The following is a 25,327-nucleotide window of genomic DNA, read 5'->3' on the forward strand; positions in this document are numbered from 1 at the left end:
TATTATCAAAAATTTATTCAGGGATTCTCATCTATTGCAGTACCTTTGACCTCATTGAATACAAATTTTATATGGGGATCTGAGTGCCAAGACAATTTTAACAAATTGAAGCAAGCCTTGATTACAGCGCCAATGTTAGCTATGCCATCGGGGCAAGGAGAATATGTTCTGTATACCGACGCTTCTAAACTTGGTTTGGGCGTAGTTCTGATGCAGAGTGACCGAGTTATAGCCTATGCATCGAGACAATTGAAAGTTCACGAGAAAAAATACCTACTCATGATCTTGAGCTTGTAGTGGTAGTTTTTGCATTGAAAATTTGGAGACATTACTTATTTGGGGAGATGTGCAAGATTTTCACCGACCATAAAAGTTTGAAACACTTCTTCACCCAAAAAGAATTGAATATGAGACAGCGACGATGGCGTGAATTAGTGAAAGACTACAACTGCGAGATTAGTTATCATCTGGGAAAAGCTAATGTAGTGGCAGACGCATTGAGTCGAAAGGCAGCAGTTATTACTCATTTATCACTTCCAAAACCGTTGCAGTCCGAGATACAGTGGTTTGAGCTTATAGTGTATGCTACGGGCAAGGCCCCTAATCTTGCCACCTTGACAGTTGAGTCGACTTTGAGACAAAATCCGTGAGGGACAGTCTACTAATGAACAATTGCAAAAGTGGAGGGACGGTCTACTGATGAACAATTTCCCGTCTGTCTGAGGATGGAAGGCAGTACTGAAAAAAAGTGTATTACTAAGTGCCTGTGTAGACTCTTTCAGAACGCAGACGTGAACCTCGGATCCCTGTCTAATACAATGGATACTGGAATCCCATGCAGTTTGACTATCTCTCTAATGTACAGCTCTGCGTACTGAGTCATAGTTAAAGTCTTCCTGATCGGTAGGAAATGAGCTGATTTAGTGAGCCGATCAACAATCAGCCAAATGACTTTAAATACTCCAGTAGTCCTCGAAATCCCTGTCAGAAAGTCCATGGTGATGTTCTCCTATTTCCACTCGAGAATAAGGAGTGGTCTCAGCTTCCCTTCATGTCTCTGATGTTCTTCCTTGACCTGCTGACAAGTCAAACACTCAGAAACAAATCGCAGAATATCTCACTTCATGTCCGGCCACAAATAAATATTCTGAAGGTCTTTATACATCTTCGTACTCCCTGGATGGATGGAGTACGGGGTGATGTGGGTCTTGCTCAAGATATCCGCTCTCAGGGAATCATTGTCAGGAACCCTTAGACGGTCCCTATATCTGACTATTACATTCACAACTGTATACAGCCTCTGCCCCTTAGCCTCGTCTCTTTGTCTCCACTTCTGCAACTGTTCGTCAGAAGTTTGCCCTGCCCGAATTTTGTCTCTCAATGTCGGCTGTACTGTTAGAGTAGCAAGATTTGGGGCATCGCCTATGGCATAAACTGCAAGCTCAAATCTCTGAATCTCCGCCTGCAGCGGTCTCTGTACCGACAAATCGTCAAGCACTGTATGCTTGCTCCTCAGAGCATCTGCAACCACAGCCTTACCCATATGGTAGCTAATGTAATTGTCATAATCCTTCACTAGCTTTAGCCATCTCCTATGTCTCATGTTCAGCTCTTTCTGAGTGAAGAAGTACTTCAGGCTCTTGTGATCAGTGAAAATCCTACACTTCTCCCTATACAGATAATTTCTCCAAATCTTCAAAGCAAATACCACTGCTGCTAACTCGAGGTCATGATTCGGATAATTCTTATCATGGACGTTCAGCTGTCTGGACGCGTAGGCTATAACTTTGTCATGCTGCATCAGAACCGCGCCCAAACCGAGCTTCGAGGCATTTGTGTAAACCACGAACTCTCCCTGCCCTGATGGCATAGCTAAAACTGGTGCAGTGGTCAACGCTAGCTTCAGTCTGTCAAAACTCACCTGACATTCAGATCCTCAGATACACTTGGTATTCTTCTTCGTCAAGGTAGTCATAGGCACCGCAATAGAGGAGAATCCTTTAATGAATTTCATGTAGTACCCAGCTAATCCCAAGAAGCTACGGATCTCTGTCACGCTCTTATGCACTGGCCAATATCTGACTGCTTCGACCTTACTGGGGTCGACCTCAATACCATCCTGAGATACAATGTGGCTCAAGAATGCCACTCTGTCAAGCCAGAACTCGCACTTACCTAACTTGGCATACAGTCGTCTGTCCAGTAATGTCTGCAGGTGCTAGATGGTAGGGTGCCTTAAAAATCTTGTATCTGATCTTTCAATTCTTTCATCTCAGTAGGTGCTAGATGGTAGGGTGCCTTAAAAATCGGCACTGTACCTGGCATGAGTTCAATAGAGAAGTCCAACTCTCTGTCTGGTGGAATGCCTGAAATGTCATCAGGGAAAACACTGGAGAACTCACTGACCACATCCATGTACTCGAGCTTCTGACTGATTGGCTCTAACACTGATACAATTCTGGCCAAAAATTCCTGGCAGTCTCTCTTCATAAGCTTCCTTGCACACATGCAGGAAATGACGTGCGTCTTCTGCTTGTGTCTGGCTGCCTAAAAAACAAATGGCTTACCACTGGACGGTCGGACAGACACTGACCTTTGTTGAAACTCTATGAAAACTCCGTTCATCGAAAGCCAATCCATACCCAGAATAATGTCGAACTCCGACGACGGTAGAACTATCAAATCTGTCTGCACTCTGTATTTCTGTAATCGAAGCTCCAATCTCTTTACTATTTATCTGAGTAGTGAACATCTAATCCCCGGATGGGATCGATACTCTGAACCCTGAATCCATCGCCACCGGTATGATTCCTAGTTGCTTGACGAAAGATTCGGATATAAACGAATATGTAGCCCCTGAATCTAGCAATTCATGCGTGGCTATACTTGAAATATATATCCTCCCTGCGACAAAACATACCATCAAATCTAACGTGTTGAAGCTTAAGAAAATTTCTTATCGGCAATTATCCTAAAATCCTCAAAATTTCAACGAATTAACCCAAATATTCCTCAAAAATTTTGAAATTAACCCTCAGAAATCGAGAATTTCCAATTAGCCCCTTAAAATTTCGAAAATTACACTTGGCCCTTCAAACTTTTCGAAACATGCAAAATGACCCCCTTAAATTTTTTTAGAAATTTAACCTAAAAAATTGTGAAATTCTCGAAAACCTAAATGTTGATTTAACCAAATTATAGATAATTCACTAATCACCCCTTAAATATCGGTTACTACAATTGAGTCCTAAAATTTTCCAATTAAACAATTACATTCTTAATCCCAACTAGGTAGAGCATGCGTCCTAATTCTTTCTAAGTTATCAATCCCATAAGTTAATTTTCAAACAAGCATAAAATTCAAGGAATCATGCGATACTTAAAATCTTAAATATAAGGGTTACCCGTAATCAGCGTCGAATCTGGCTCTGCATCGCCTCCTTGGTATGCATCACATAAACTCGGCCAGTAGTGGGGCCTGTTAGGGCAGTCTGCTGCTTTGTGACCCTCCTGCCCACAAACGATGCATCTGTAGGTCCCACATAAACACTTGCCGATGTGGAACTTGTTGTACTGCGTGCATGGTTGTCTGTCATCTGGCTTAGGCGCCAGGAGGTCTCTGATGCTGGGGCCTCCTAACTTGTTTCTGGGGCTTCTGCTACCTCGGTGGCATTGAATGATGTTTCTTCTGCGGCTGGGAGCTGGACTGAGTCTGATGCCGCTTCCTCTGCATCTCAAAGTGTATATCCCACAGAACCTGCTCCGCCTGAAAAGCGCAGGCGGTGGCCTCATCATAACCTGTCGGCCTCATCAGCATAACGTCCCGGCGAAGGGTGGGTCTCAGTCCATCCAAGAAATGTCTCAGCTTTTGGGCGGCATCTCTAGCTATCATGGGCACAAAATGGCAGCCCATGTCGAACTTGGGGATAAAATCCGCCACAGATGAGTCCCCCTGGCGGAGAGTCATAAACTCCCTCGTCAGGCGGCCCCTGACGTCAGCTGGAAAGTACTTCCTATAGAACATCTCCTTCAATTTGTCTTAGGTGAGGGTAGCCAAGTCCACTGAATGAGCGGCTCCCTCCCACCATAGGGATGCATCATCCCTCAGCATATAAATGGCGCACCTGACCCGGTCGCCATCTCTCATCTGTAGATACTTATAGTGCAACTCCAGATATCGAATCCATCCCTTTGTCAAGAATGGATCAGTAGTATCCCGAACTCCTTCGGGCTGAGCCGCCTAAACTGCATGGTACTAGGACTTTATATTTCATTATATTAAATTCTCATATTATTAATATATATATTTATCAACTTTTGGTAATACATTATATATTAATATTATATGTACACATATTTTATATCACCATATAAAATGTTTATATATTTTTTAATCCATTATTTAATTTATATAATTAACTCATTGATTAATTTAATTCTAGACTCCTTTAGAACATTTATACGAATTTGTACATGTTAGTAGTCATCACTACTAGCACAATCATTTAATCAGTAAATTCTCGATACACTAAATAAATGATTCCGAACTCATTATAACTCGATCGACGATTCGAGAGTGCCGATGTATCAAGGATATAAGTCTTGTTCATATAATGAAAAACGAAAATTTCGAAGATCAAAATTTTCCTTTCCATATTTGCCAGCTGCCAGTTTAGTAAACTCCTTTACTAAAAATGGCAGTTTCACTCTCCTTCCTTAAATAGCAATTAAGCTAACTTTCATTTCTTTCATCTTATGAAATCTGCTCATAAACTCCTTTATAAACTTCATGTTTAATCTCCATCAAACTATAATCGCCAAATTCAATTCATTGAACTTTGACTTTCTCAACAAGAACATAGAGTCTGATATTTGTGTGACCTTCAAGGGTTTAGGGATACAACTAACAGTTGGTTCATATCTCCAAGTGGTTCAGAATAATATTTATTTTTATTTGGGCTTACCCTAGTTAGCCCCATTCTTTTCATCAACTTCTTGATCAAGAACGTCAAAACTCATTTCTTATTGTACCCATTGAATCATGGTAAGAGCGTCTAGTAACATCGTCCCATGATCCCCTATGTATCACTGATAGTGCCTGCAAGAACCTTAAGTCATGGTTAGTGTACAGTATGGTCCCTTCAACACATATATCCCGATCGAATTTGTAATCATTGGTAAATCGAGAGTTGCATATGAATTCGATAACGATGTGATTTGTATTTGAGTAATAGTGTCATGGTATGTGAAACTGATGAAACACCTATCCAAACTGCACATGTCTTACTCTAACCAGATATTCCTTGCTAATACATATTTCAAAACTACATCCAATCTCGCCATCTGATGACCCTCAATAGAGACGGTGAACGGATCAAAGTGCACGCTAGCACGTATAGTCCCTACATTTTTCCGGGACAAATGACTAATGGTTTGCAACCCTAACTGCGAACTATTCCACTCGATAAGTGAAAACCACTTGGACAGACCAAGGGATGGTTGTTCAGTGCTTTATCATATGATCATCCATTTGTATCAATAGACATCTCCATGCTCTTCCAATCAAACATGGCGTTTACAGCTCGAACTACCTTTATCCTTCTTTTAGGCGGCTGATTCGACTAGAAGACTGTTTAGAATATACAGTATACTTTCTAATGTGTTTTATGATCTTATGTTGAGACGTAGATCTCATGGTACCTATTGTATATTCAAAAATTTTATCTATGTAGCTTGCATGGGCATACAGATAAATCATAATGTCATAATTGAATAAAATCCTAAAATATTATTAAAATATAAATTGTTTTATATTAGAGTCAATAAAACCTGAGCCATAAGTTGGCTTGCTCGACACCTCCTCTAGCAGAACATGCATTGGGCATTTTATCTGCTAATAATGATATTCATATAAGGGCTTATAGTGACTCTAATTGGGCATCATGTCCCAGGTCTCGCAAGTCTATTTCTGTTATATTGTCAAGCTTGGTTCTCATCTCCTGGAAGGCAACGAAGCAAACATCAGTGTCTCGTTCATTCGCAGAGGTTAAGTATCTGGCAATGGCAACAGCTTCTCGCGAGATTATTTGGCTTCGGGGAATCCTCACATATATGGGTTTGGTATTTAATGAACCAACGTTTTCTTTTGCAAGAATCAGGCAGCTATCCACATAGCCGTGAACCCTGTCTACCACAAACGAACAAAGAACATCGAGATTGACTGTAATTTCGTTTTGGAGAAGATTCAGGATAATCTCATTATCACTTCTTACATCTCAACTCATCAGCAACCAGCTGATGTTCTAACTAAAGCATCGGGTTCTGAGTAGCACAATTATTTGATTTCCAAGCTTAGTATGCTCAACATATTATCAGCCTGAGGGGGGATGTTACACAGTGTGTCAAGACTTTGGGCTTCTCAGTTTCTCGATGCTTCCCGACAGTTATCATATATTCCACAAATTTGCTAATTAGATCACATAGTTTGTGATTCCAGCACACAAAGCAGTTAATATGCATGAATATAAATAGGGGCATTCTGTAGAAAATAAATATCTTTTCAGTAGGATTTGTATGTTCATTCCTTTATCAACTGATAATGAAAAATTTCAATTTCTTCGTTGTTTCTCATCGATTCATCAATGGAGATTGTTCAAATATGTTCACAATTTAAGAGTTTCTTTGCTCTTTCTCTGAATCCACTTTTTATCTGATCCACAAAATGAAAGGGAAATCCTTCATAAACTGAAATCGATAATAACTTGATGTTTAAAATTATGGTTGCTCTTTTTGCAATCATGATCTAGGTATTGTATAAAATAAGGAATAAAAAAAATCGCGCGGTTCAGTGAAGATTGTGCCGGTGTTGATAGGAGAAATTCAGGTTTGAGCTTTAGTAGTTTTAAGTTAAACAGTATCAGATCGTGGATTTTTTTTAGGCTACGATTGATGCTCTAGTGATATTGTGATATAAGAACCATTAATGTAGTACCCAAAAACTTTAATATTTTTTTGCAAATATTAAAGTAACACTATTTTACTTAACGGATCGTCGTAATTACTATAGGTGAAGTAGATTAATCCTGGATTGAAACATGCTAGCAGGACATTCTTTCTTAATGATAGTGTAAACTATCAAACTTCTTAACATATATTATAAACTAACTGTACATGCTGGTAGTTTTGGAAATAGTATCTTGACATGTCTATCCGTATTACTGACTGTATCATAAATTTTGTTACTATCTTACCCCCGTGTATTAAACTACTCCCGTCGTCTCTTTTGGTATGTCAATATATGAAATTGCACTACTGTCCTCATCTCATAAGTTGGTTGTCCGATCAGTTGCTAAACAATGAGCAATTCCGCACAAGTAAACAACTTTTTCCATTTCAACAGAAAAATTTGCATTTAACCAACAAATGTATGGTTTTCACGGCGGATGCCCTTCGCTCTCGACAGGATTTTAGATGTCGACAGCTACAAGTTCAGTTCACTGGTTTGTTGTTAGGTTGCAACGGTTGTACATGGTCATCCTAAGCCTGTTAGACACACACACACACACACACATATAGCAAAATATGCAATCCTAATACCAGAAAGAAAAAAAGACGACTCTCAATGAAATGATCATTTATTAAGGTACAAAATTATTAAAACGACATTGAGTTGTAAAATAAAACAGAAAATCTTGACGAAAAACACGAAGAAGAGGTGACACCATTTTGGATTAAGCCACTCATCTTCGTTTAAATCTAAGATACATGAAACAAGAACCACTTGAAGTCAGGTAGAAATGAATATCCAAAGTTAGTCATCAAGGCCAAGATCACCCCATTTGACATTGTATCTAGCCGCAAGGTAATGAGCCCCGACTGGACCTCGGCTTCCATATGGATAGTACTCAGGAATTATCTTCTTTTCTTCAAGCTCCTTTAACACAGGTGTGAAGATTGACCAGGCAGCGTCCAATTCGTCGCTTCGGATGAAGAGTCTCCTTTCCCCTTCAATGGCATCGAGAAGAAGCCTCTCATATGCATCGGGTATCTCTTTCATGTATCTATAACAAAAGACCCATAAATAGCGATGAATCAAGAGTAAAATAGCAAGGCCTAACGATTTTTGCAGGTATTACAATGGATAATTTTCAAAACTACCTAGCCTTATATAGAAGATTCAGATGACTTCGGTCCAATCTCATTCCCAATCCTGGAACTTTATTATTAATCTTCAGATAAATAGCTTCATCAGGCTGAACACGGATTACAAACTCATTTGTCGCCATATCCAGATCAGTTCCAAAGTTCCGATTGTATAAATTACCAGGAACATGTCTAAACTGCACCCTTATCTCAGCCCTGTGAAAAAAAAAAAGCAACGTCCAGGAATCAAACCATACAACATAAAATAGTCAAGAAGGGTAAACCTGGGAAGCTTGCAGATTTCTCTAACCTTCTTTTATGTAAGGCTTTTCCAGCTTTCATCAGAAAAGGCACACCGTCCCATCTTGCATTATCTATGAAAAGTGCAGCCGCAGCGAAAGTTGGTGTCAAGCTATCTTTGGGTACAGTTTTATCGTCTGTGTATCCTGGGTAAGAGACACTTCCTTTTGTGTGACTCTTGTACTGTCCTATGACCACATCATCAACTCGTAACGTTCTCATGGAACGCAACACCTTAACCTGTTGTTCGTCAAGAATCAGATATTGTCCTTCGAGAAAAAGGAAACCTTCTCTAAATCTCACTGAGTTCACAAAGACGAGGAAAAAACCTTCTCATTCCTGATATCTTCTGCATCCAAACTGACAGGCGTTTCCATGGCAAAGAGCGCAACTATTTGGAGAAGATGGTTTTGCATTATGTCTCTTATTATTCCATAGTGGTCAAAATAACTGGCGCAACAAGAACAATAATTAAGGAAAAGTTGTAACAAAAGAAAATATATCAGCTCAACTGCAAGTTGAAAAAAAAAATACCCTCCCCTTCCTTCAGTGCCGAAGTCCTCGGAAAAAATCAATTGAACATTCCTTATATACTGTCTTGACCATAAGGGTTCAAAGATGAGGTTCGAGAAGCGAAGAACAGAGAGATTTTCAACTAGCTCCTTTCCAAGATAGTGATCTATCCTGTAAACGAGGAGCAATGCAGATAAATTGTCCATGCAAGACTTGCTCATCCCTCTTTTCGATACATTTACACCATTAAAGAATGGAAAATGCAATCAAGACCAGATTAAGTTAACTAACCTGAATATTTGATCCTCGTTCAAGTATTGTTTGAGAGATTTAGTCAAAACAGCTGAGGATTCAGAATCGCGGCCAAAAGGTTTCTCAACAATAATCCTAGTCCACCCACTGGCACCAGAAGCGGAGATACTGGCACATCTTGCGGCATCAACAAATATGTTAGGTGGAATCGATAAGTAGAACAGCCGGTTTGAACCCCTGCCAGCCTACAGAAGCCAATTATAATCAGCCCTTCTCATTTTCAGTTGGTTTTTTTTTTATTTTAATCCCCCACAAAAATGTCCCATTACTATAAGAGAGCTATATAAAATGAATTTCTTTGCAGAAAAGGTATCTAAAAATATAAGAAAAGATATTAGTCCCGAATTTTAACAACGGGACATCAATTGATTTTATCCACAAACAATCGTTCTTCAATGGGAGTTCATGCAAACGTAGACATAATTCAGTATGAAATTTGAATCCAATTAACAAGCATAAAATGAACAAAAAAATCAAACAAAGTAACCCTGAAGTTGAAACAAGTATATCTTAAAAATTATTTTAGTAATACCTCGTGTTCACTGAGTTTTTTATCAAGTTCCACAAAATTTTCTTGAGAATCATATTGACCTGAGTGGTAGAAACATCTATTTAAGAACTGCTCGATCTTTTCACCACAATTTTCCCTGAAAATCATAAGAATATTCCATCTATCAAATCATTCACCTCGAAACAAGGAGAACATGTTTGTTCATGTCAAATCAAAATCACTGCTAGAAGCCGCAGAACCAATTACCTCTTGTCAATTCTGCAAGTAAGAGTCTTGCTGACCATATTCCTTAATTCGGCATCCGTCATCTTACTACGGGCATAACCAAAGATAGTGAAATGCTGAAACCAATAACAAAAACAGCTATGATCAATCCTAGCGTAATCAGCCGGTGTGCTTATATAAATCAAGAAAATATTTATATTTGCCCATTTGTTTTAAACACATTTTAAATATTCGCAAACGTAAACTAATGGTAGGATAAACATTAAGTTAGACCTCAGGGAGGCAATCCTCATAGTAAAGTGCAAATAAAGCAGGAAATATCTTCTTTTTGGCAAGGTCCCCAGAGGCTCCAACAACAGTAATACTGACAGTCGATTTATTGCCATCTACATTCAAATCAATAGGCTTTTTCTGTTCTTCTGGAGGAGTAACTAAGAACAACCCTTCTTTCAATTTCCTGAGCGGAGCTTCGTTTTCAATTGCGGACATTGCAGCAGCCAAAGCACCTAAAAATTTAGTCATCCGCACGTCATAACTCAAAAGGGGAGTACATTATGCAAGAAATTAAATCACTGCAGCAAAAAATTTCAAGACGAAAGACTAAATACAAAGCTTCTTAATTATTGATCATAGATTGTGAAAATAACAATATAGTCGAGGTTTGAGGATTCAGCCAAACACTAATTAAAAGAAATGTTTGTTCTCCATATATTGTTGTAAAGAGATGGTCTTTTCGCTTTTGGGTTTCTAGCTTGCACCTATACCAAAATATCTCAACCATCACTTCGCCTACTAAGAACCAGGAACAAATAACCAACGAAGTTTAGTTAAATAATACCAAAAGAACAATAATTCAATAAAAAAACTACAGCCAGCAGGAACATACAATCGTTACGATTTGGCACAGTTCATTAAAAAAACCAAGAAATAAATCCCAACAAAGAGGTGAAATGATTCAAGAATAAATACTAAACAAGGATGAAACATAAAACCAACCATCTTGCATGAGAATCACATTGGGAAAATTGTTGCAGTTGCCCGGCAAAGAAACGCTCTTTGAGCCCAATTTTTTTGGAGAAACCGAGGAATATGGAACGTTTCTGAGACGTTGAAGAGACCCCCCAATTGAGGAAAAATTGGAATAAGCCGACGATGAAGAACAGCATCTATTTGATGAAGGCAATGCGGCCATAGTAACAAAAACTCTGTGTTTATTCGTAAAATTCGAGAGGACAAGATTATCTGTTCTACAACTGGGGGAAAAAAAGAAACTTTATAATTAAAAAAATTATCTGACAAGATTGGCGAAAAAATAAGAAGAAAAAGAACAGTTTGCTAGAGCTTGGGAATTATCGAGGCGCAAGACTCCTGAGATCTCCGAAAGGCTGCTTGAGCAAGACGAGTTTGTTCCTAATTTTACTTGTCAGATGACAAACAAAATATAAAATTTATTTTTATTTTTAAACATGACAGGTAATAGCTTGAAGTACATAAATTATCAGTCCATTCGCATGGGGTAAAAAAGAGAGTAAATCGGTGATAAGTGCAATTTATTGCATTTTTATTATTTGTATTTGACTTGAAATTTTGTGATTATTGAGCAGATTTTATGCAATTTGTTGTTATTTTTGTTGTTGTAGTTTGGAAGTTTAGGATGAGAGTTTGGAGTATTAAAATGTTGAATTGGAAAGTGCAAAAGATGCAAAAATACAGAAGCTACAGCACACCCGCTCTTATATTTACACCGCACCCGCGCTCACACACCAGTAGCTGCACCGCACCCGCGATGACTTCCTGACCGCACCCGCAGTCCTTGCAAGACAGAATCCGGAAAATCTGTATTTTGGTGTGCTACGCATGGAAATCCAAGATTTGATTGTGCTGCGCATGGAAATCCATGATTTGATTGTGCTGCGAATTAGGGCTTGTCTGGGACTATAAAATACATAATATTTTTATCATCTGGGGTATTGGCGAGCCAAGGAAAGAGTGGAAGCTGCTGCTAGAAGATTGAAGACTCAAGTTCATCAAGTTTTTGAGAAATATTTTGTACAACTTCGAGGACGAAATCAGCACTTCAAACTCTTGTTCTAAGTTATATGCCTTGTTTTAGAACCATGTTTTGTTGGTTTGCTTGTTTTATTATGAACTAATTTTTATTTCTAAAGGAAAAATGGAACAAAACTAGAAACCATGTGTTGGAATTTATGAACTAAGCTATTTAAGTTATTCATATAGTTCATTTGTATTGTTCTAATCTTAATGCTTTCAATTTATTGGCCATAATTTGAATGATTAATATGTTTACAATGTATCACTCGGAAGAGGAAATTATAAACAAGAAAGGGGAAAAATACATCATTGGTATTTATAAAGTTCGGGAGGTCCTATAATGCTATTGAAGCACATAGAGAATCTAGTGCTTGATGTTTTATTTACTTGTAATTGTTGATGGGGACGTCGCAATCCATTTTTAGATAATTATTATCTACTTAACACTCGGGAGAGGGAGTAGATAATTATAGGATTCTTGGCTAATGAATAAGAAGGATTTTTATAACATAGCTACAAGAAATTATATATGGTGGACGGTTGCGTGAAATCGGACCTCGAAATATTTTATTCTGTTGTTATTTGCTACAATTTGGTGTTACATTTAAATCCATATTCAATTTAGTTATTCTTGCAAACAAATCTTTTAATTGATTATTCTAAATAAAGTCCAGACTATTTTAATCACAAGAACTGATATACGTTTATATACACACTCCTCGTGGGATCGACACTTGTACTCAAAAATACATTTTACTATAAATTGACATCGTGCGCTTGCGAGCAATCAAGAGAACACGCAACAAGTTTTTGGCGTCGTTGTCGGATAGTGTGTATTTTAAATTTATATTAGTATTGTTACCAATTAGTCTAGATTTTAAGATAGAGCTGTTTTTATTATATTACATTAAACATTAATTTGTTTCTTATCTTCGTTTGACAGTGCATGCGAAGATCGCAAAATCTTCAATTGCTTACCTTTGATCCTGAGATCAAAAGAACCACACGAAGATTAAGAAAGGCGAGAAGAGAAGAGATTCAAGCAATGGCTGACAACGGAGATAATGAAAATCCACCCTCTGCAATACCCATCAGAGATCATTTTAGACTGGTACTAAATGCTCATTATTCGGGCATAACATGAAGGATTGTTAATGCAAACAACTTTAAGCTCAAGCCCGCATTGATATTCAAACTTTTATGATCGGTGAATATTTTGCTCTTCTCCCCATATAAGTAATGTCTCCAAATCTTCAATACAAAACTACTGCTGCAAGCTCAAGATCATGAGTAGGGTAGTTTTTCTCGTGGATTTTCAACTGTCTCGATATATAAGCTATAACTCGATCATTTTGCATCAGAACTGTGCCCAACCCAAGTTTAGAAGCGTCGGTATAAAGAATATACTCTCCTTGCCCCGATGGCATAAATAACGCTGGTGTTGATATCAAGGCTTGCTTCAACTTATCAAAACTGTCTTGGCACTCGGATCCCGATACAAACTTTGCATTCTTCTTAGTCAAGGATGTCAAAGGTACTGCAATAGATGAGAATCACTTGATGAACTTGCGATAATAGCCAGCTAGCCCCAAGAAACTGCGAATCTCGGTAACACTCTTCGGTACTGGCCACTCTCTCACTGCCTCAACTTTACTTGGATCAACTTCGATGCCATCACTAGAAATAATGTGGCCTAGGAAAGCCACTCTATCAAGCCAAAACTCACACTTGCTGAACTTTGCATATAACTTTCTATCTTGCAGTGCTTGCAGTGCTATTATCAAATGACGACTATGCTCTTCTTTGCTCTTAGAATAGATCAAAATATCATCAATGAAGTCTATGATGAATTGATCTAGATACGGTTGAAATACAGGATTCATGAGTTGCATGAAGATCGTTGGCGTATTGGTCAACCCAAATGGCATGACCATTAACTCGTAGTGCCCATATCTAGTACGGAACTGTTGCGACTTTGATTGTTGCATTCCCAAGAGCAGGTTGTCCACAAGTAGTATAATTCGATGAGTTCGAATATCGTATCCACGAGGAAGCTAAGGTAATTACAAGTCCACTACAATGTCTTTTTATTTTTATTTTTTTTAGTTGTTTGAATATTTAATTGATAATTTTTAATTGTTCAAATTTTAATTAAGTTCATCTAATTGGAATTTCATCCACCATGAATGTTTTCTTTGAGAATTTTCATACAATACAATGGTATCCCAAGCCATGATACAATCATGATAGTTAAACATATTAGGCATTGCCTGAAAAGTGTTTAATTGTCTGGCTTGACCAAGGGGTAAACCCCAATTAGCTGCTGGGATTATCTTTTTTATTATCATTTTAGAAAATGCATAATCGCGATTGCGATCCATGTGTTGAATTTCAACTGATCCAGTTTCTACTAAAATTGTTTCAAAGTAGTCTCTGGTTTTTCTGCCCAATATGGGTTGTAAATCTTTTATTAAATAGCTTTGAGCTATATGAATAGGTGATAGACCTTTAAGGTCTTTATAACCAGGACAACAATTAAGGCATCCTGAAATTAAATAGGGATATTTTGATTCCTCTTTTGATCCTTTTAAAGCGAATATGGCATTATTATAATAATGTATGTCATATGCAGTAGGATCTTCTGCAAATTCTTTAATTGGATCAAATTTTTCTTCTTCTGTGGTAGCCATATTAGGCTGAGAAATAGTGGCACCTCTTTTAAAAGGTGGTTTATTCATCGGCTTCTTTCCGGTGGCTGGTCTTTTTAAGACTGTCTTCCAAGGGTGATCCCTGCAAGAATTCTCGAGTTAGAAAGTCTGGTAGAGAATTAGATTTTCTAGATATATGTTCAATATCAAAATCAAAACAAGCTAATATAGCTTGCCATCTAGCAAATATTTGTTTTGATGTTATAACTTTAACATCTTTTAAAAGAAAATCTTTGGCAGATTTGCTGAAACATTTGCTATTCGTTTTCTTAAAACGTGCTAGAAATTATTTTTTTTCTAAAACCTCCCTAGCATTGGCCGAACCACCAAAAATTACATAAAATATTTTGGACATCATTTTAAAATAAACAACCAACTATATATTTGAGAAATACAGCAAATACTATAATCTCTCAAAAACCTCTCAAAATATAAATAAAAAAAGTCATAAAATATCTTTAACATTACTTAAAATCATAAATCATAACTATTGCGGAAAACTAGCGTCGGTCATCGAGTTATGTGCACCTTCAGTCCAGCAAAGTCAACCATCAAGACCTCCACTATCATATTCATAATCAATATAACCTGCATCAATCACACCTAGTGAGTCTAAAGACTCAACACATCATATTTTTGATAACGAGTAATACATAATACAGTTAACATATAACAGTGAAAAATACTTGTACTTAAAATATCGTTTTCATGAAGATGCATAAACATAAATATTTTCGTAAACATTTTCATGATGCATAAAACCTTTAAATAAAAACATTTTCATAATCTTATGCGTAAACATTTTCATATAAACATATTCATATTCGTATCCATATTCATATCAACATATTCATATCATCATATTCATATTCATGTTCATATTCGTGTTTGTTGAATTCAGATCGTGATTGTGACTCGTATTCTTAAACGTATTGGGCGATGGATCCATCTACATGTAACCACAGCACTGGGCGGCGGGGACACCAGCGACACTCTCACCCGTCAACTGGGCCTTGGCCAACGTATTAACATATTCGTATTCGTATCACGTATTCGTATCCGTATCCAAAGAAACACGATCGTCGGGCTCCCACTGGGACCATAACCCTCACGATATTTCCAACATATTTAGTCACAATCCTTCACATCCTTCAACATTTTTCATTCACATCACTTTATAAAAATCATGCAACATACATTTTGTTTTCGAAACCAAGCATACAACATGTCTTTTAAATGTTTTCCTTAAATCATAAAAATCCCTTAGACATTTAAAAATCATAATTTAATCATGGATACATCATAAACATTTAAAAATAATCATAATATCATAAAAACAGCATTTAGGGCACTGCCATGATCTTTACTAATTTCTAGGTGTAAAAAGACCGTTTTACCCCTGGACTTGACATTTTACGTTTTCGACTTTTATCTTGATTTCATGACTATAACATGTCCCAAATAATTATTTAAGCCTACATGAATTTTTCCATATTTTTATTTAGCTTAAATCGAGGACTTTTAATTTAATCTTTAAATGTGACATATTAATGCGTTTTAATCCCGAATTAAACCAAACCTTAATGTAAAATTTCCAAATTAAAAACTTAGACTTATAATAATTATTTAAACTTAAATATAATTTTTCATAATTTTATTAAGCTTAAATCTAGGTGTTTTCCTATTCGTTTTTAAACTTAGACGTACTTCCTAGTTTTGACTCGTATGGACTCGAAACTTAACCAAACTTTACCAAACTTAAACCAAAGCTTAATAACACCTAACTAACCCATATCCGACCAAATTCCAGCCCATTAAGTCCCTTGAATATGCCTAGAAAGCTACTGAATTTTTCTGCACAACAAGAGTCCTAGTCCTAATATGATTCGAACCTAGGCTAGCTTCACCTCTAGCCCTTAACCACCATGTCCAGCCTCAACCCATCCCTCCTATGCAGCCCAATTAAGTCTAGTGGACCCTCCCTAACCGCATCTAGCAGCCGTGACCCTCAAAGACTCCTAGTCGAAGAATCCTTTCCCTTAAGGAGTCTATTTTCGTTTTTATTCCTTCACTATTTTTTTCAGCCTTTAAAAATACACCTAGGGACCCTTAAACATGTGAAAAAATATCCCTTCAAGTACCCCTACCATGGCAGCCCCTTTGTGCATCATTATGAAGAGTTTTAAAAAAGAAAAACTCTTGTTTTGTGCATGTATAGCCATAAAAACGAAATTATAAAAGTTGTATCATGTTTTTCATGCAATCATGTATCAAACACATAATATGGTGTGAAAGATGAGTAAAAGGAGAATATGGCATGCCTTTGCGTTTTAAACACACAAATATTCGATGGCGATGCGAAGAACTTCGACGTAGGAGACCCTAGGATGATTTCTCTTCCAAAACCTTGGTTGTTTCCTTGAATTTTTGAAGGTTTCTTCTTCAATAATCTGTGTGTGCCGTGAATTGAGTGTGGGGAGAATTGTTTAACGTGAGTGGGGAAGGGTTATGGGGTTTAATTGTGTTTTAAATAGTTAATTATTCTAGCAACAAGGCTTAGGCCCATTAAGGGTTTTAATTAGGCCCATTAGTATTTAATTAAATAATAAAAATAATTTTGTTTAATAAATTTTGTGAATTTATTAGCCGGGTTGCCAAAAAGCTCGTATTTTAGTTGAAAAACCAACACCGATAAAATTTACGTCCCGGCATATAAAATCACCTCAAAACCCCATATTCTTTTTTTCTAAAAAAAAAAAAAGAAAAAGCATCACTCATATTTTAAATTATTAAAAACAACTATTTAATAGAAACATTTTCTATTTTTCAGCCATCGGTCTCCGATCCTCGATCGCAACTCGAATATTCTTTAAAAATACATTTTAATGCAATCATGTAGAAAAATATATTTTAAACATTCAAGTATGCACAACATAATTAATTCATGCAATTAAAATAATTAATTTAAAATACAAAGAATTTAATAACTTGCGCGCATGTGGTTTACGTGAACCTTAAAATTTTTGGGGCGTTACATTTGCAATCAACTCGTAATAAGAATTTCTTATTTAAAAGATCACTTTCAAATTTTGTAATACATTTAACAATTGAAAGAATTTCTTTCTTTATTGTAGAATAATTTTTCTGTGTATTATTCCAAGTTCCAGAAGTATATCTGACAAGAATTTCTTTAGATGTATTATCTAGTTTTTGTTTAAGTATTCCTCCGTATCCAATATCAGAGGCGTCTGTTTCAACTATTTTGAATGCTTCAGGATTAGCAATAGATAAACAAGGGAGTTCTTTAACTATTTCTTTTATTTTTTGTATTGCCAAAGTATGACTATTAGTCCATGATTGAGGATTTTTCTTCAACATTTGAAATAATAATTTACAGTCTTGTGCAAGATCTTTATAAAAATCTCCTATATAATTAAGACTTCCAAAAAATCTCTGTAATTGATTTACATCAGTGATTTTATCAGGAAATTTATCAGCAAAAACAATTGCTCTTTCAATAGGAATTATTATTCCATTTTCAATATAATGTCATAAGAATTTTATCTTAGTTTGAAAAAGTTTTACCTTTTTCTGGTTTACTGCTAAACCAGCTTTTTTAGTAACTTGAATAAAAATATTAAGATGTTTAAAATGCTGATCAATATTATCAGAATAAATAAGGACATCATCAATATATACTATAATATAATCAATATATGAATTATAAATTTCATTCATTATATTTTGAAATTCCATAAGAGCATTTTTTAATCCAAATGGCATTACATTCCATTCGTAATGTCCAAATGGTACAGTAAAAGCTGTTTTATATTTATCTTCTTTTTCTAGAAGAATTTGATAAAATCCTGATTTTAAATCGAAAGAAGAAAATATTTTTCCTTTGAATAATATATTTAATAGATCTCTTTTATTTGGTAATGGATGTTTTATCCATTTTAATGCTTTATTAAGTGGTTTATAATTAATAACAAATCTTGGAGCCCCTCTTTCTATTTCAGCTGCATTTTCTACATAGAAAGCTGGACAACTCCAAGAACTATTACTTGATCTAATTAAATCCTTTTTAAGAAGACTATCTATTTCTTCTTTGCAATAGTTTAGAAGTCTAGGCCCTATTGCAATAGCCATTGCTTTTGTAGGAATTTTATCCTCATTAAAATCATCAGTATAAGGAAGACTAACTTGATGTTTTTTTCTATTCCAAAAGACATTAGGAACATCAGCACATATCTCTTTAGATATGGTTTCTGAAATAATTTTTATTTTTTCTTGAATTTTATCAGAATTTATTTTTTCTTTAATATTTTTAAAAAGAACTTCATCTTTTAATGAAGTAACAAAATTTTCTTTATTAGTTTCTATTTTTTGTAAAATATTGATAGATTTTGAAACTTGTATTGTTGTAAAAAGAAAGAATAAATCATTTCCTTTGATATTGGTATATAACCCTTTTTCATTAATTTTATTAATGGGAAACAACATTTGGAAAAATGGAGTTCCTAAAATAACAGGAGTAGATATATTTTTAATAAGAATAAAAGTAGTATTTAAACAAACTCCAGAATTACATATTGCCACATCGGACAATTTGTAATTAACTATAAGAGGTTGCTTATTAGCAGCTGTTATAAACTGAATAGTCTTTTTATAATATTTAGAAGGAACAATTCATTCACTGATACAATTTACATCAGCTCCTGTATCTAATAGTACTTCAATCGTAATTTTAAATTTTTTATTAATAATTAATGTGACATTTGAGTACCATTTTTGAGAAATAATCTGATCAATTTTATTGATCCAAATTATTTGATTTATTTCATTATCATTATCATCTTTGGGTAAAATTTCTTCTTCTTCTTCATCAGAAGTAGAATCTTTTTCCCAAATATGATTATTATTAATACTAAGAGTATTTACTCTTTCTTTTAAATATTTGATCTCAGATTTTATCTGATCTATTTCTCCTTTTAATTCGGATATCGTAGGTTCTCTTTCTTTTTGTTTAGCTTTTTCTAATATTTTATTATAAGAATATAATTCATGTTCTTGTACCGTATTTTGTACAAGTTTAGTAGGCTTATGATTTGTTATATTTAAATAATGTTCTATAGCTTTTCTTTTTCTATAGGATCTTTATTTGATCTATGAGGTCTAAAATGAAATTTTCTTCATTTGATATAACATTTATTTCTAGGCCCATAAAATTTATGAGACAAGTATCACAATCACATTCTGGTTCACATATTTTATCTCCTGATATTTCAGAATCTTTATCTGAACTACTATTAGAATATTCAGAGAATTCATTATCAATAATATTGATATAAAAATCTTTTTGTTTTAAATTTTCTTCTTTATTAAGAAGAATATTTATCAATGATTCTTTTAAATCATTGTTTATATTAAGATTATTAATCTTTTTCTTGACATAACACTTATTAGCTTTATGCCCAATTTTTCCACATTTCCAGCATACTGGTACTTTAGTAGAATCATTTTTTGTGGGTTTTTTAAATCTTTTCTTAGAATATTTTTTAGATTTTTCTTTATCTTTTAGATAAGGTTTCTTCCTTTTAAAAGGAAATCTTTTTCTTTTCTTATCCTTTTTAGGATATTGTATTGGTTGAAAGCCTATTTGCTCACAAAAGTCACCAATAATATTTCTATTTTCTTCTTTTTGCATATCTAGTTGTCTTTTTAACTTGATATCATTACAAAGGTTTATTCCTTCGGCAGTTATTTCTGCAGATAAATCTCCATAAGTCAGGATACTCCAATCTATAGAGTTTGTTGGAGATTTAGATTTTAATCTGTTTTTAACTCTTTCTGCAAAAAGAACTGGAAGTCCAGAAATAAATTTTTCTTTCCAGAAATTTGCATTGCAATCATTTCTAGTTAAAACTTTTGTCATAAACACATCTTTATACCATCTAAATTCAGATAGTGTTGGACATCTCAAATTCATTAATTGTTCTTGAGATCTATCTAATTGAAGTTCATTAGCTCCAATAAAATTAGATAGAATGGTATAAATCCGTGTATTAACTGCATCAGACTCTTCTCTTCCATTAAGATCAATTATAGAAGAATTAATAATTTTATTTTTTGCATCTTTTGAGAGATAAAAATCCCACCAACCTTTAAGTTGGCCAGTAAAACCAGTAATAATGGCTTGAGCAATTTGCCTATCATTATTACCTTTTATTTTTGCGGCAGAAGAGTATATTAACATTTGTTTAATAACAGTTTTAATCTGATATTCAGATTTACCATCTATATTCCATTCAGTAATGGCTTCACCATTAAACTGAACATAATCTTTCTTTTCTTCAATTTGAAGATCAATAGGTGTTGCCTTTTTATAAAAAGGTTTTACAATTGATACTCTATGCATTTTATTAATATGCATTTCTTCTTCAGAAGAACTTGAAGAATTTTCAAGTTGTTCATCTTTGGTAATAACCGAAATAGAACATTTTTCTTTTATATTTATTTTTTGTAATCTGTCTATTAGACATTCCATAAAATTTTCGTCTTTTTTAGAACTTAAAAGAAATTTTTCTTGCTTAAGATTAGGAGGAGGTTTTATCATCAAAGTTTTTGAACTTTCTCCACAAGAAATTTCTTGTTTAGATTTAGATAAAATCTCTTCTATTCTTGTAGTTTGATTTCTTAAAGAATGTAAAGTTAAATTGATAAAATTATTTTGCTGAATTATTTGGTCAAAATTATCATTTCCTAATTCGGATTTTATAGGAGCAGCAAATATCTCCTTGTTGCCCTTTTTAATTTGTAGAGTAGTAAATGGAGGATGAATCTCAAAAGATTCTTCTCCTGTTTCATGAACATATAATTTATATGTTGATTCAAGAGTATTTATAAAAGACTCATCTTTAAAATTTGGAAATATTTTATTTCTAGCTGGAAAATATAATTTTTCCATCCATTTGAAGAAATCCAAATTTAATTTAGTTTCTTCAATCCATTCGGTATATCTAGAAGAATATAGATTTTGTTGTTTTTAATTTAAACAACTTAAAAACCATTTTTTCTTATTTAGATTTTTAATCTTTTCTAAGCTTTGTTGAATAGAATTGTTATTATTAATAACCATAACATTATAACCCATATCAGAAAAAGTAGGAGAATTTGATTTTCTATTATTAACAGAATAACTTCTCTGAAATCTAGAAGTACTAGATTCAGGAAGATCAACCTTATATTCTGGTTGAGATATATTATCATTAGTCTTTTGAAGACCAGATATACTAATTTTTTCAAAATCAGATATAGAAGAAGTAGAATTTCTACTTTCTTCTGGAATTTTAATTCGTAAATGTCGTTGGGATGAGAATTTCATTTCAACATCATCATCTACGTATTGAACTATACTTTCTAGTTTTCTAGATTCTTCTTTAATGATAGGAGCAATATTCTCCATTTTCCAGATTTCTGGTAAAGTAACTTGATTCCAATTTATTGTTTTGGGAATCATAATATTACTTTTATTAATATCAGTTATAAAGAGTGTAGTTTCACCTCTTTTAGAACTAATTTGATTAGTATTAATTCTAAAATTAGAGATTGTAGAATTCATAACTTTGTAACAAATTCTATATAATAGAACAACATTTTCTGTACCATCTATCATATCGAAGCCTTCAGTTTTTATATTTAATGTGAGGGCTTTCATGATATTTGGATCAGAAAGAGATATAGGAAAATTAGGGAAACAACTAAAATGTATAGGTCCTTCACATAATGAAGACTCTATTATTCCTAATAAGGAATCTTCAAATTTATTATGCCTTTGATCTCTTACTAAGATTAAGGCTGAAGTATTTAAACCTAATCTGGTGAGTGGTTTTAAACCTACTTGAATCATACCCAAATGCATAAATCTATAAGATTTCATATGAATATTTATAAGATTTTGAGATAACAAACTGAAAGAATCATAACCTCCTTTTAGAGGAATAACTTCTTCAATAGTTTTTATAATATAGTCAGATTTCAAATTAAATCCTTTGGATCTATATATCTTCGTATTAGAAGATACTGGTAATTTTCAGTTTTGAATATTTTTCTCGAAATTTTCGGAAATAATTAATTCTTTATTTTTAGTATTACTACTTGAAGATTTATTCTTAGTAAAAGATCGTATTATTTTATCCATTCAGGAATTTAGTAGATACGGTCAAGGAATTTACTCCTACCTTACTCTTTGGCTTTACAGGATTTATGGAACCCGACTTGTAGAGCTACTGCCTTCCTTAATAAGATAAAAGAATATGATATATTACAAGAATAAAACTTTATTGAAGATTTTCTTCAGAATAATGGCTCTGATACCACTTTTCCAAAATACAAAACCTTAATAAAGGTAGAAAATTAAAATTATTCTTCAAATCTTTAGCTTTAAGCTGCAAGCTGTGAGCTCTGCTTCTCGAATGCCTTTAAGGTAATTTTGGATCTTTCCAAACTGGGATATGTGAACCACTGTTTATAAACAGGATTGACTTCTGGATCTTTTAATTGATTTTCAAGAATCTCAATTTGAGATTTTATTAATTTGATCTTCTTTTTAAGTTTCAGCAAATAATTTGCAGATGGCATGATATAATCGAAAGGTGGATCATAAATATAATCGTATAACATAAACTTACATAATTGTTGAAGCTGTAAGGGTGTAGAGATGTAGAGAAAATTGAGAGAACTCCGAAACTTTTATTGCTAGAAAGATGTAGTAGTGTTTTTCGTGTGTGGACCACAAAGGGAATCCACTCCTTAAATAACCAAAAAACTAAAACAGTAGTTCCACCTTCTACCTATAAAAATATGACACGTAAACTTAAAAGATAAGCTTACAAACTTAATAATTTACACCAATAATACATGACTTTTAGTCGAGACCCACAAGACATGTGACTTCCAGCTCACATCTTTACTATCTCGCTGTCTCATGCATTCAATAATGCAAATATGTCATCACCCTCATATGGGTCCTAAGCATCTTGTAGATCATCTTGATCAGTCATCGGTGTATCATCTTCCATTTTTTCCTTTCCTTTTGAGGAGGTAGATTCTTGAGTGGTTATATTTGATTTTTCTCCAAAAACTTATGTGAACATAGAAGTAATGGTATCTTTGTCAAGATGTTGGAAAAGTTCTTTTAGCAATGTGGTTTGGGTTGGAGTGTCATGATTTAAATTCTTCATAGTTTCTCTTGCAACTCCAAGAGCTATTACCCCTTGTCGGTCATAAACTTTGCCTTCTGCAAAGAAGTCTTCTTTTTCCCACCATTTTATAAGAATTTTCCTTATTAATACAGTAGGAGCAAATTTGATTTCAAACTTTTCTTTAGGCAAGTCCTGCAGTCCGTATTCCCATCTAATAATCCAGGGAACATTATAATTAATAACAAATTGAATCATGGCTGTTAAACCATCGAACTGTGTATTGGCATTTTGGAATTTAATCCAAATGTTCTTAACATTTTTTGGAAGGATTGAGGGCACTAAACAAGGTTCCCACTTTAAATGGTTGGTAAAACCAAACTAACATTTAAATGGTACCGAGAAATTAATATTATGATATATTTATATATACTAAATCAAGGTTCCCACTTTAAATGGTTGGTAAAACCAAACAAACATTTAAATAGTTCCAAGTAATTTAATATTATAATATATTCATATATAATAAATCAAGACATCCACTTTAAATGGTTGGTAATACCAAACTAACATTTAAATGGTTCCAAGAATTTTGTGTAACATATAGCAACAATAAATCAAAACTCCCACTTATAAGTAGGGTATAAAAATGCTTAAAAAAATAAATATAACAAACAATAAATAATGATTAAATAATATAAAACATAGATTCTTACCTTTTAGTAACCTTATTATCATGCCAAGAGTTTCACCTTTTCATCTCAACTTTAGGAAGTTAGCTATTCATTATTCAAAGTGTAAAACTTTGAATATGAAATTAACATGCTAATTATATTTAAATGAACAAATAAAGGAAAAATATAGAGATAAATATTATGAACTCAAAGGTTTGTTCATAGAATGAGGGATATCTCAATACATTACAATGCACCCCTATTTATAGCCAAATTTGGGGAGACAACCACAAATAAAATATTATTTTTTTACACATAATTCTTCATTGGTGTTCTAAGATATTATATTATATTATACATCACTTTTGAAAATCTTCTTCTCCGAATTTGCTTCTTCACATAAAAAGAAACATGTGGATAATTGAGTTGTCTAGTTGTGGTATTTTTTTCAAATCATTTGACCAAGTAATTTGAGAGATATGGTCAAAATACTAGAGCATGGTAAAACTGCCACTCCTTTGGTAACTTTATTTGTTGCTTAATTTGATCCCAATTGTGAGAGGATTTTTATCTCATGCTTGCCACCAATATTGTAGATATTAACATCAACTTTCTACAAGTCCAAGAATCATCTTAATCCCATTTGCAACGCCAAGTTAATTCTTGTTTTACTGTACCTGTAAAAAATAG

At 34.1% G+C, this 25,327-nt stretch overlaps 2 protein-coding genes across 2 annotated transcripts in view; one reads left to right on the forward strand and one right to left on the reverse strand.

Moving 5' to 3' along the window:
* The window catches only part of LOC142525330 (uncharacterized), a 72,080-nt gene that overhangs the window by 43,188 nt on the left and 3,565 nt on the right, over positions 1-25,327 (forward strand). The window lies entirely within an intron of this gene.
* On the reverse strand, positions 7,619-11,437 carry LOC142524984 (glucose-6-phosphate 1-dehydrogenase, chloroplastic-like). Its single transcript, XM_075629150.1, has 10 exons — positions 11,000-11,437; positions 10,277-10,509; positions 10,025-10,119; positions 9,800-9,914; positions 9,247-9,452; positions 8,977-9,126; positions 8,772-8,892; positions 8,453-8,682; positions 8,158-8,358; positions 7,619-8,060 (listed from the first exon to the last, which is right to left on the reverse strand). The coding sequence occupies exons 1-10, from the start codon at positions 11,193-11,195 to the stop codon at positions 7,811-7,813; spliced, it is 1,797 nt and encodes a 598-aa protein (XP_075485265.1). The 5' UTR covers positions 11,196-11,437; the 3' UTR covers positions 7,619-7,810.

This window comes from Primulina tabacum, chromosome 14, assembly GCF_025594145.1.
Source record: "Primulina tabacum isolate GXHZ01 chromosome 14, ASM2559414v2, whole genome shotgun sequence".
NCBI lineage: Eukaryota > Viridiplantae > Streptophyta > Magnoliopsida > Lamiales > Gesneriaceae > Primulina > Primulina tabacum.

Bases quoted from the DNA above. Each gene is read 5' to 3' on its own strand.
- LOC142524984 (XM_075629150.1), bottom strand. From the start codon at position 11,195: ATGGCCGCATTGCCTTCATCAAATAGATGCTGTTCTTCATCGTCGGCT. The intron at 9,453-9,799 runs GTATTACTAAAA...TGGCTTCTGTAG, and splicing joins AAAAACTCAGTGAACACGAG to GCTGGCAGGGGTTCAAACCG. The intron at 8,893-8,976 runs GTATTTTTTTTT...TTGTTGCGCCAG, and splicing joins GGCACTGAAGGAAGGGGAGG to TTATTTTGACCACTATGGAA.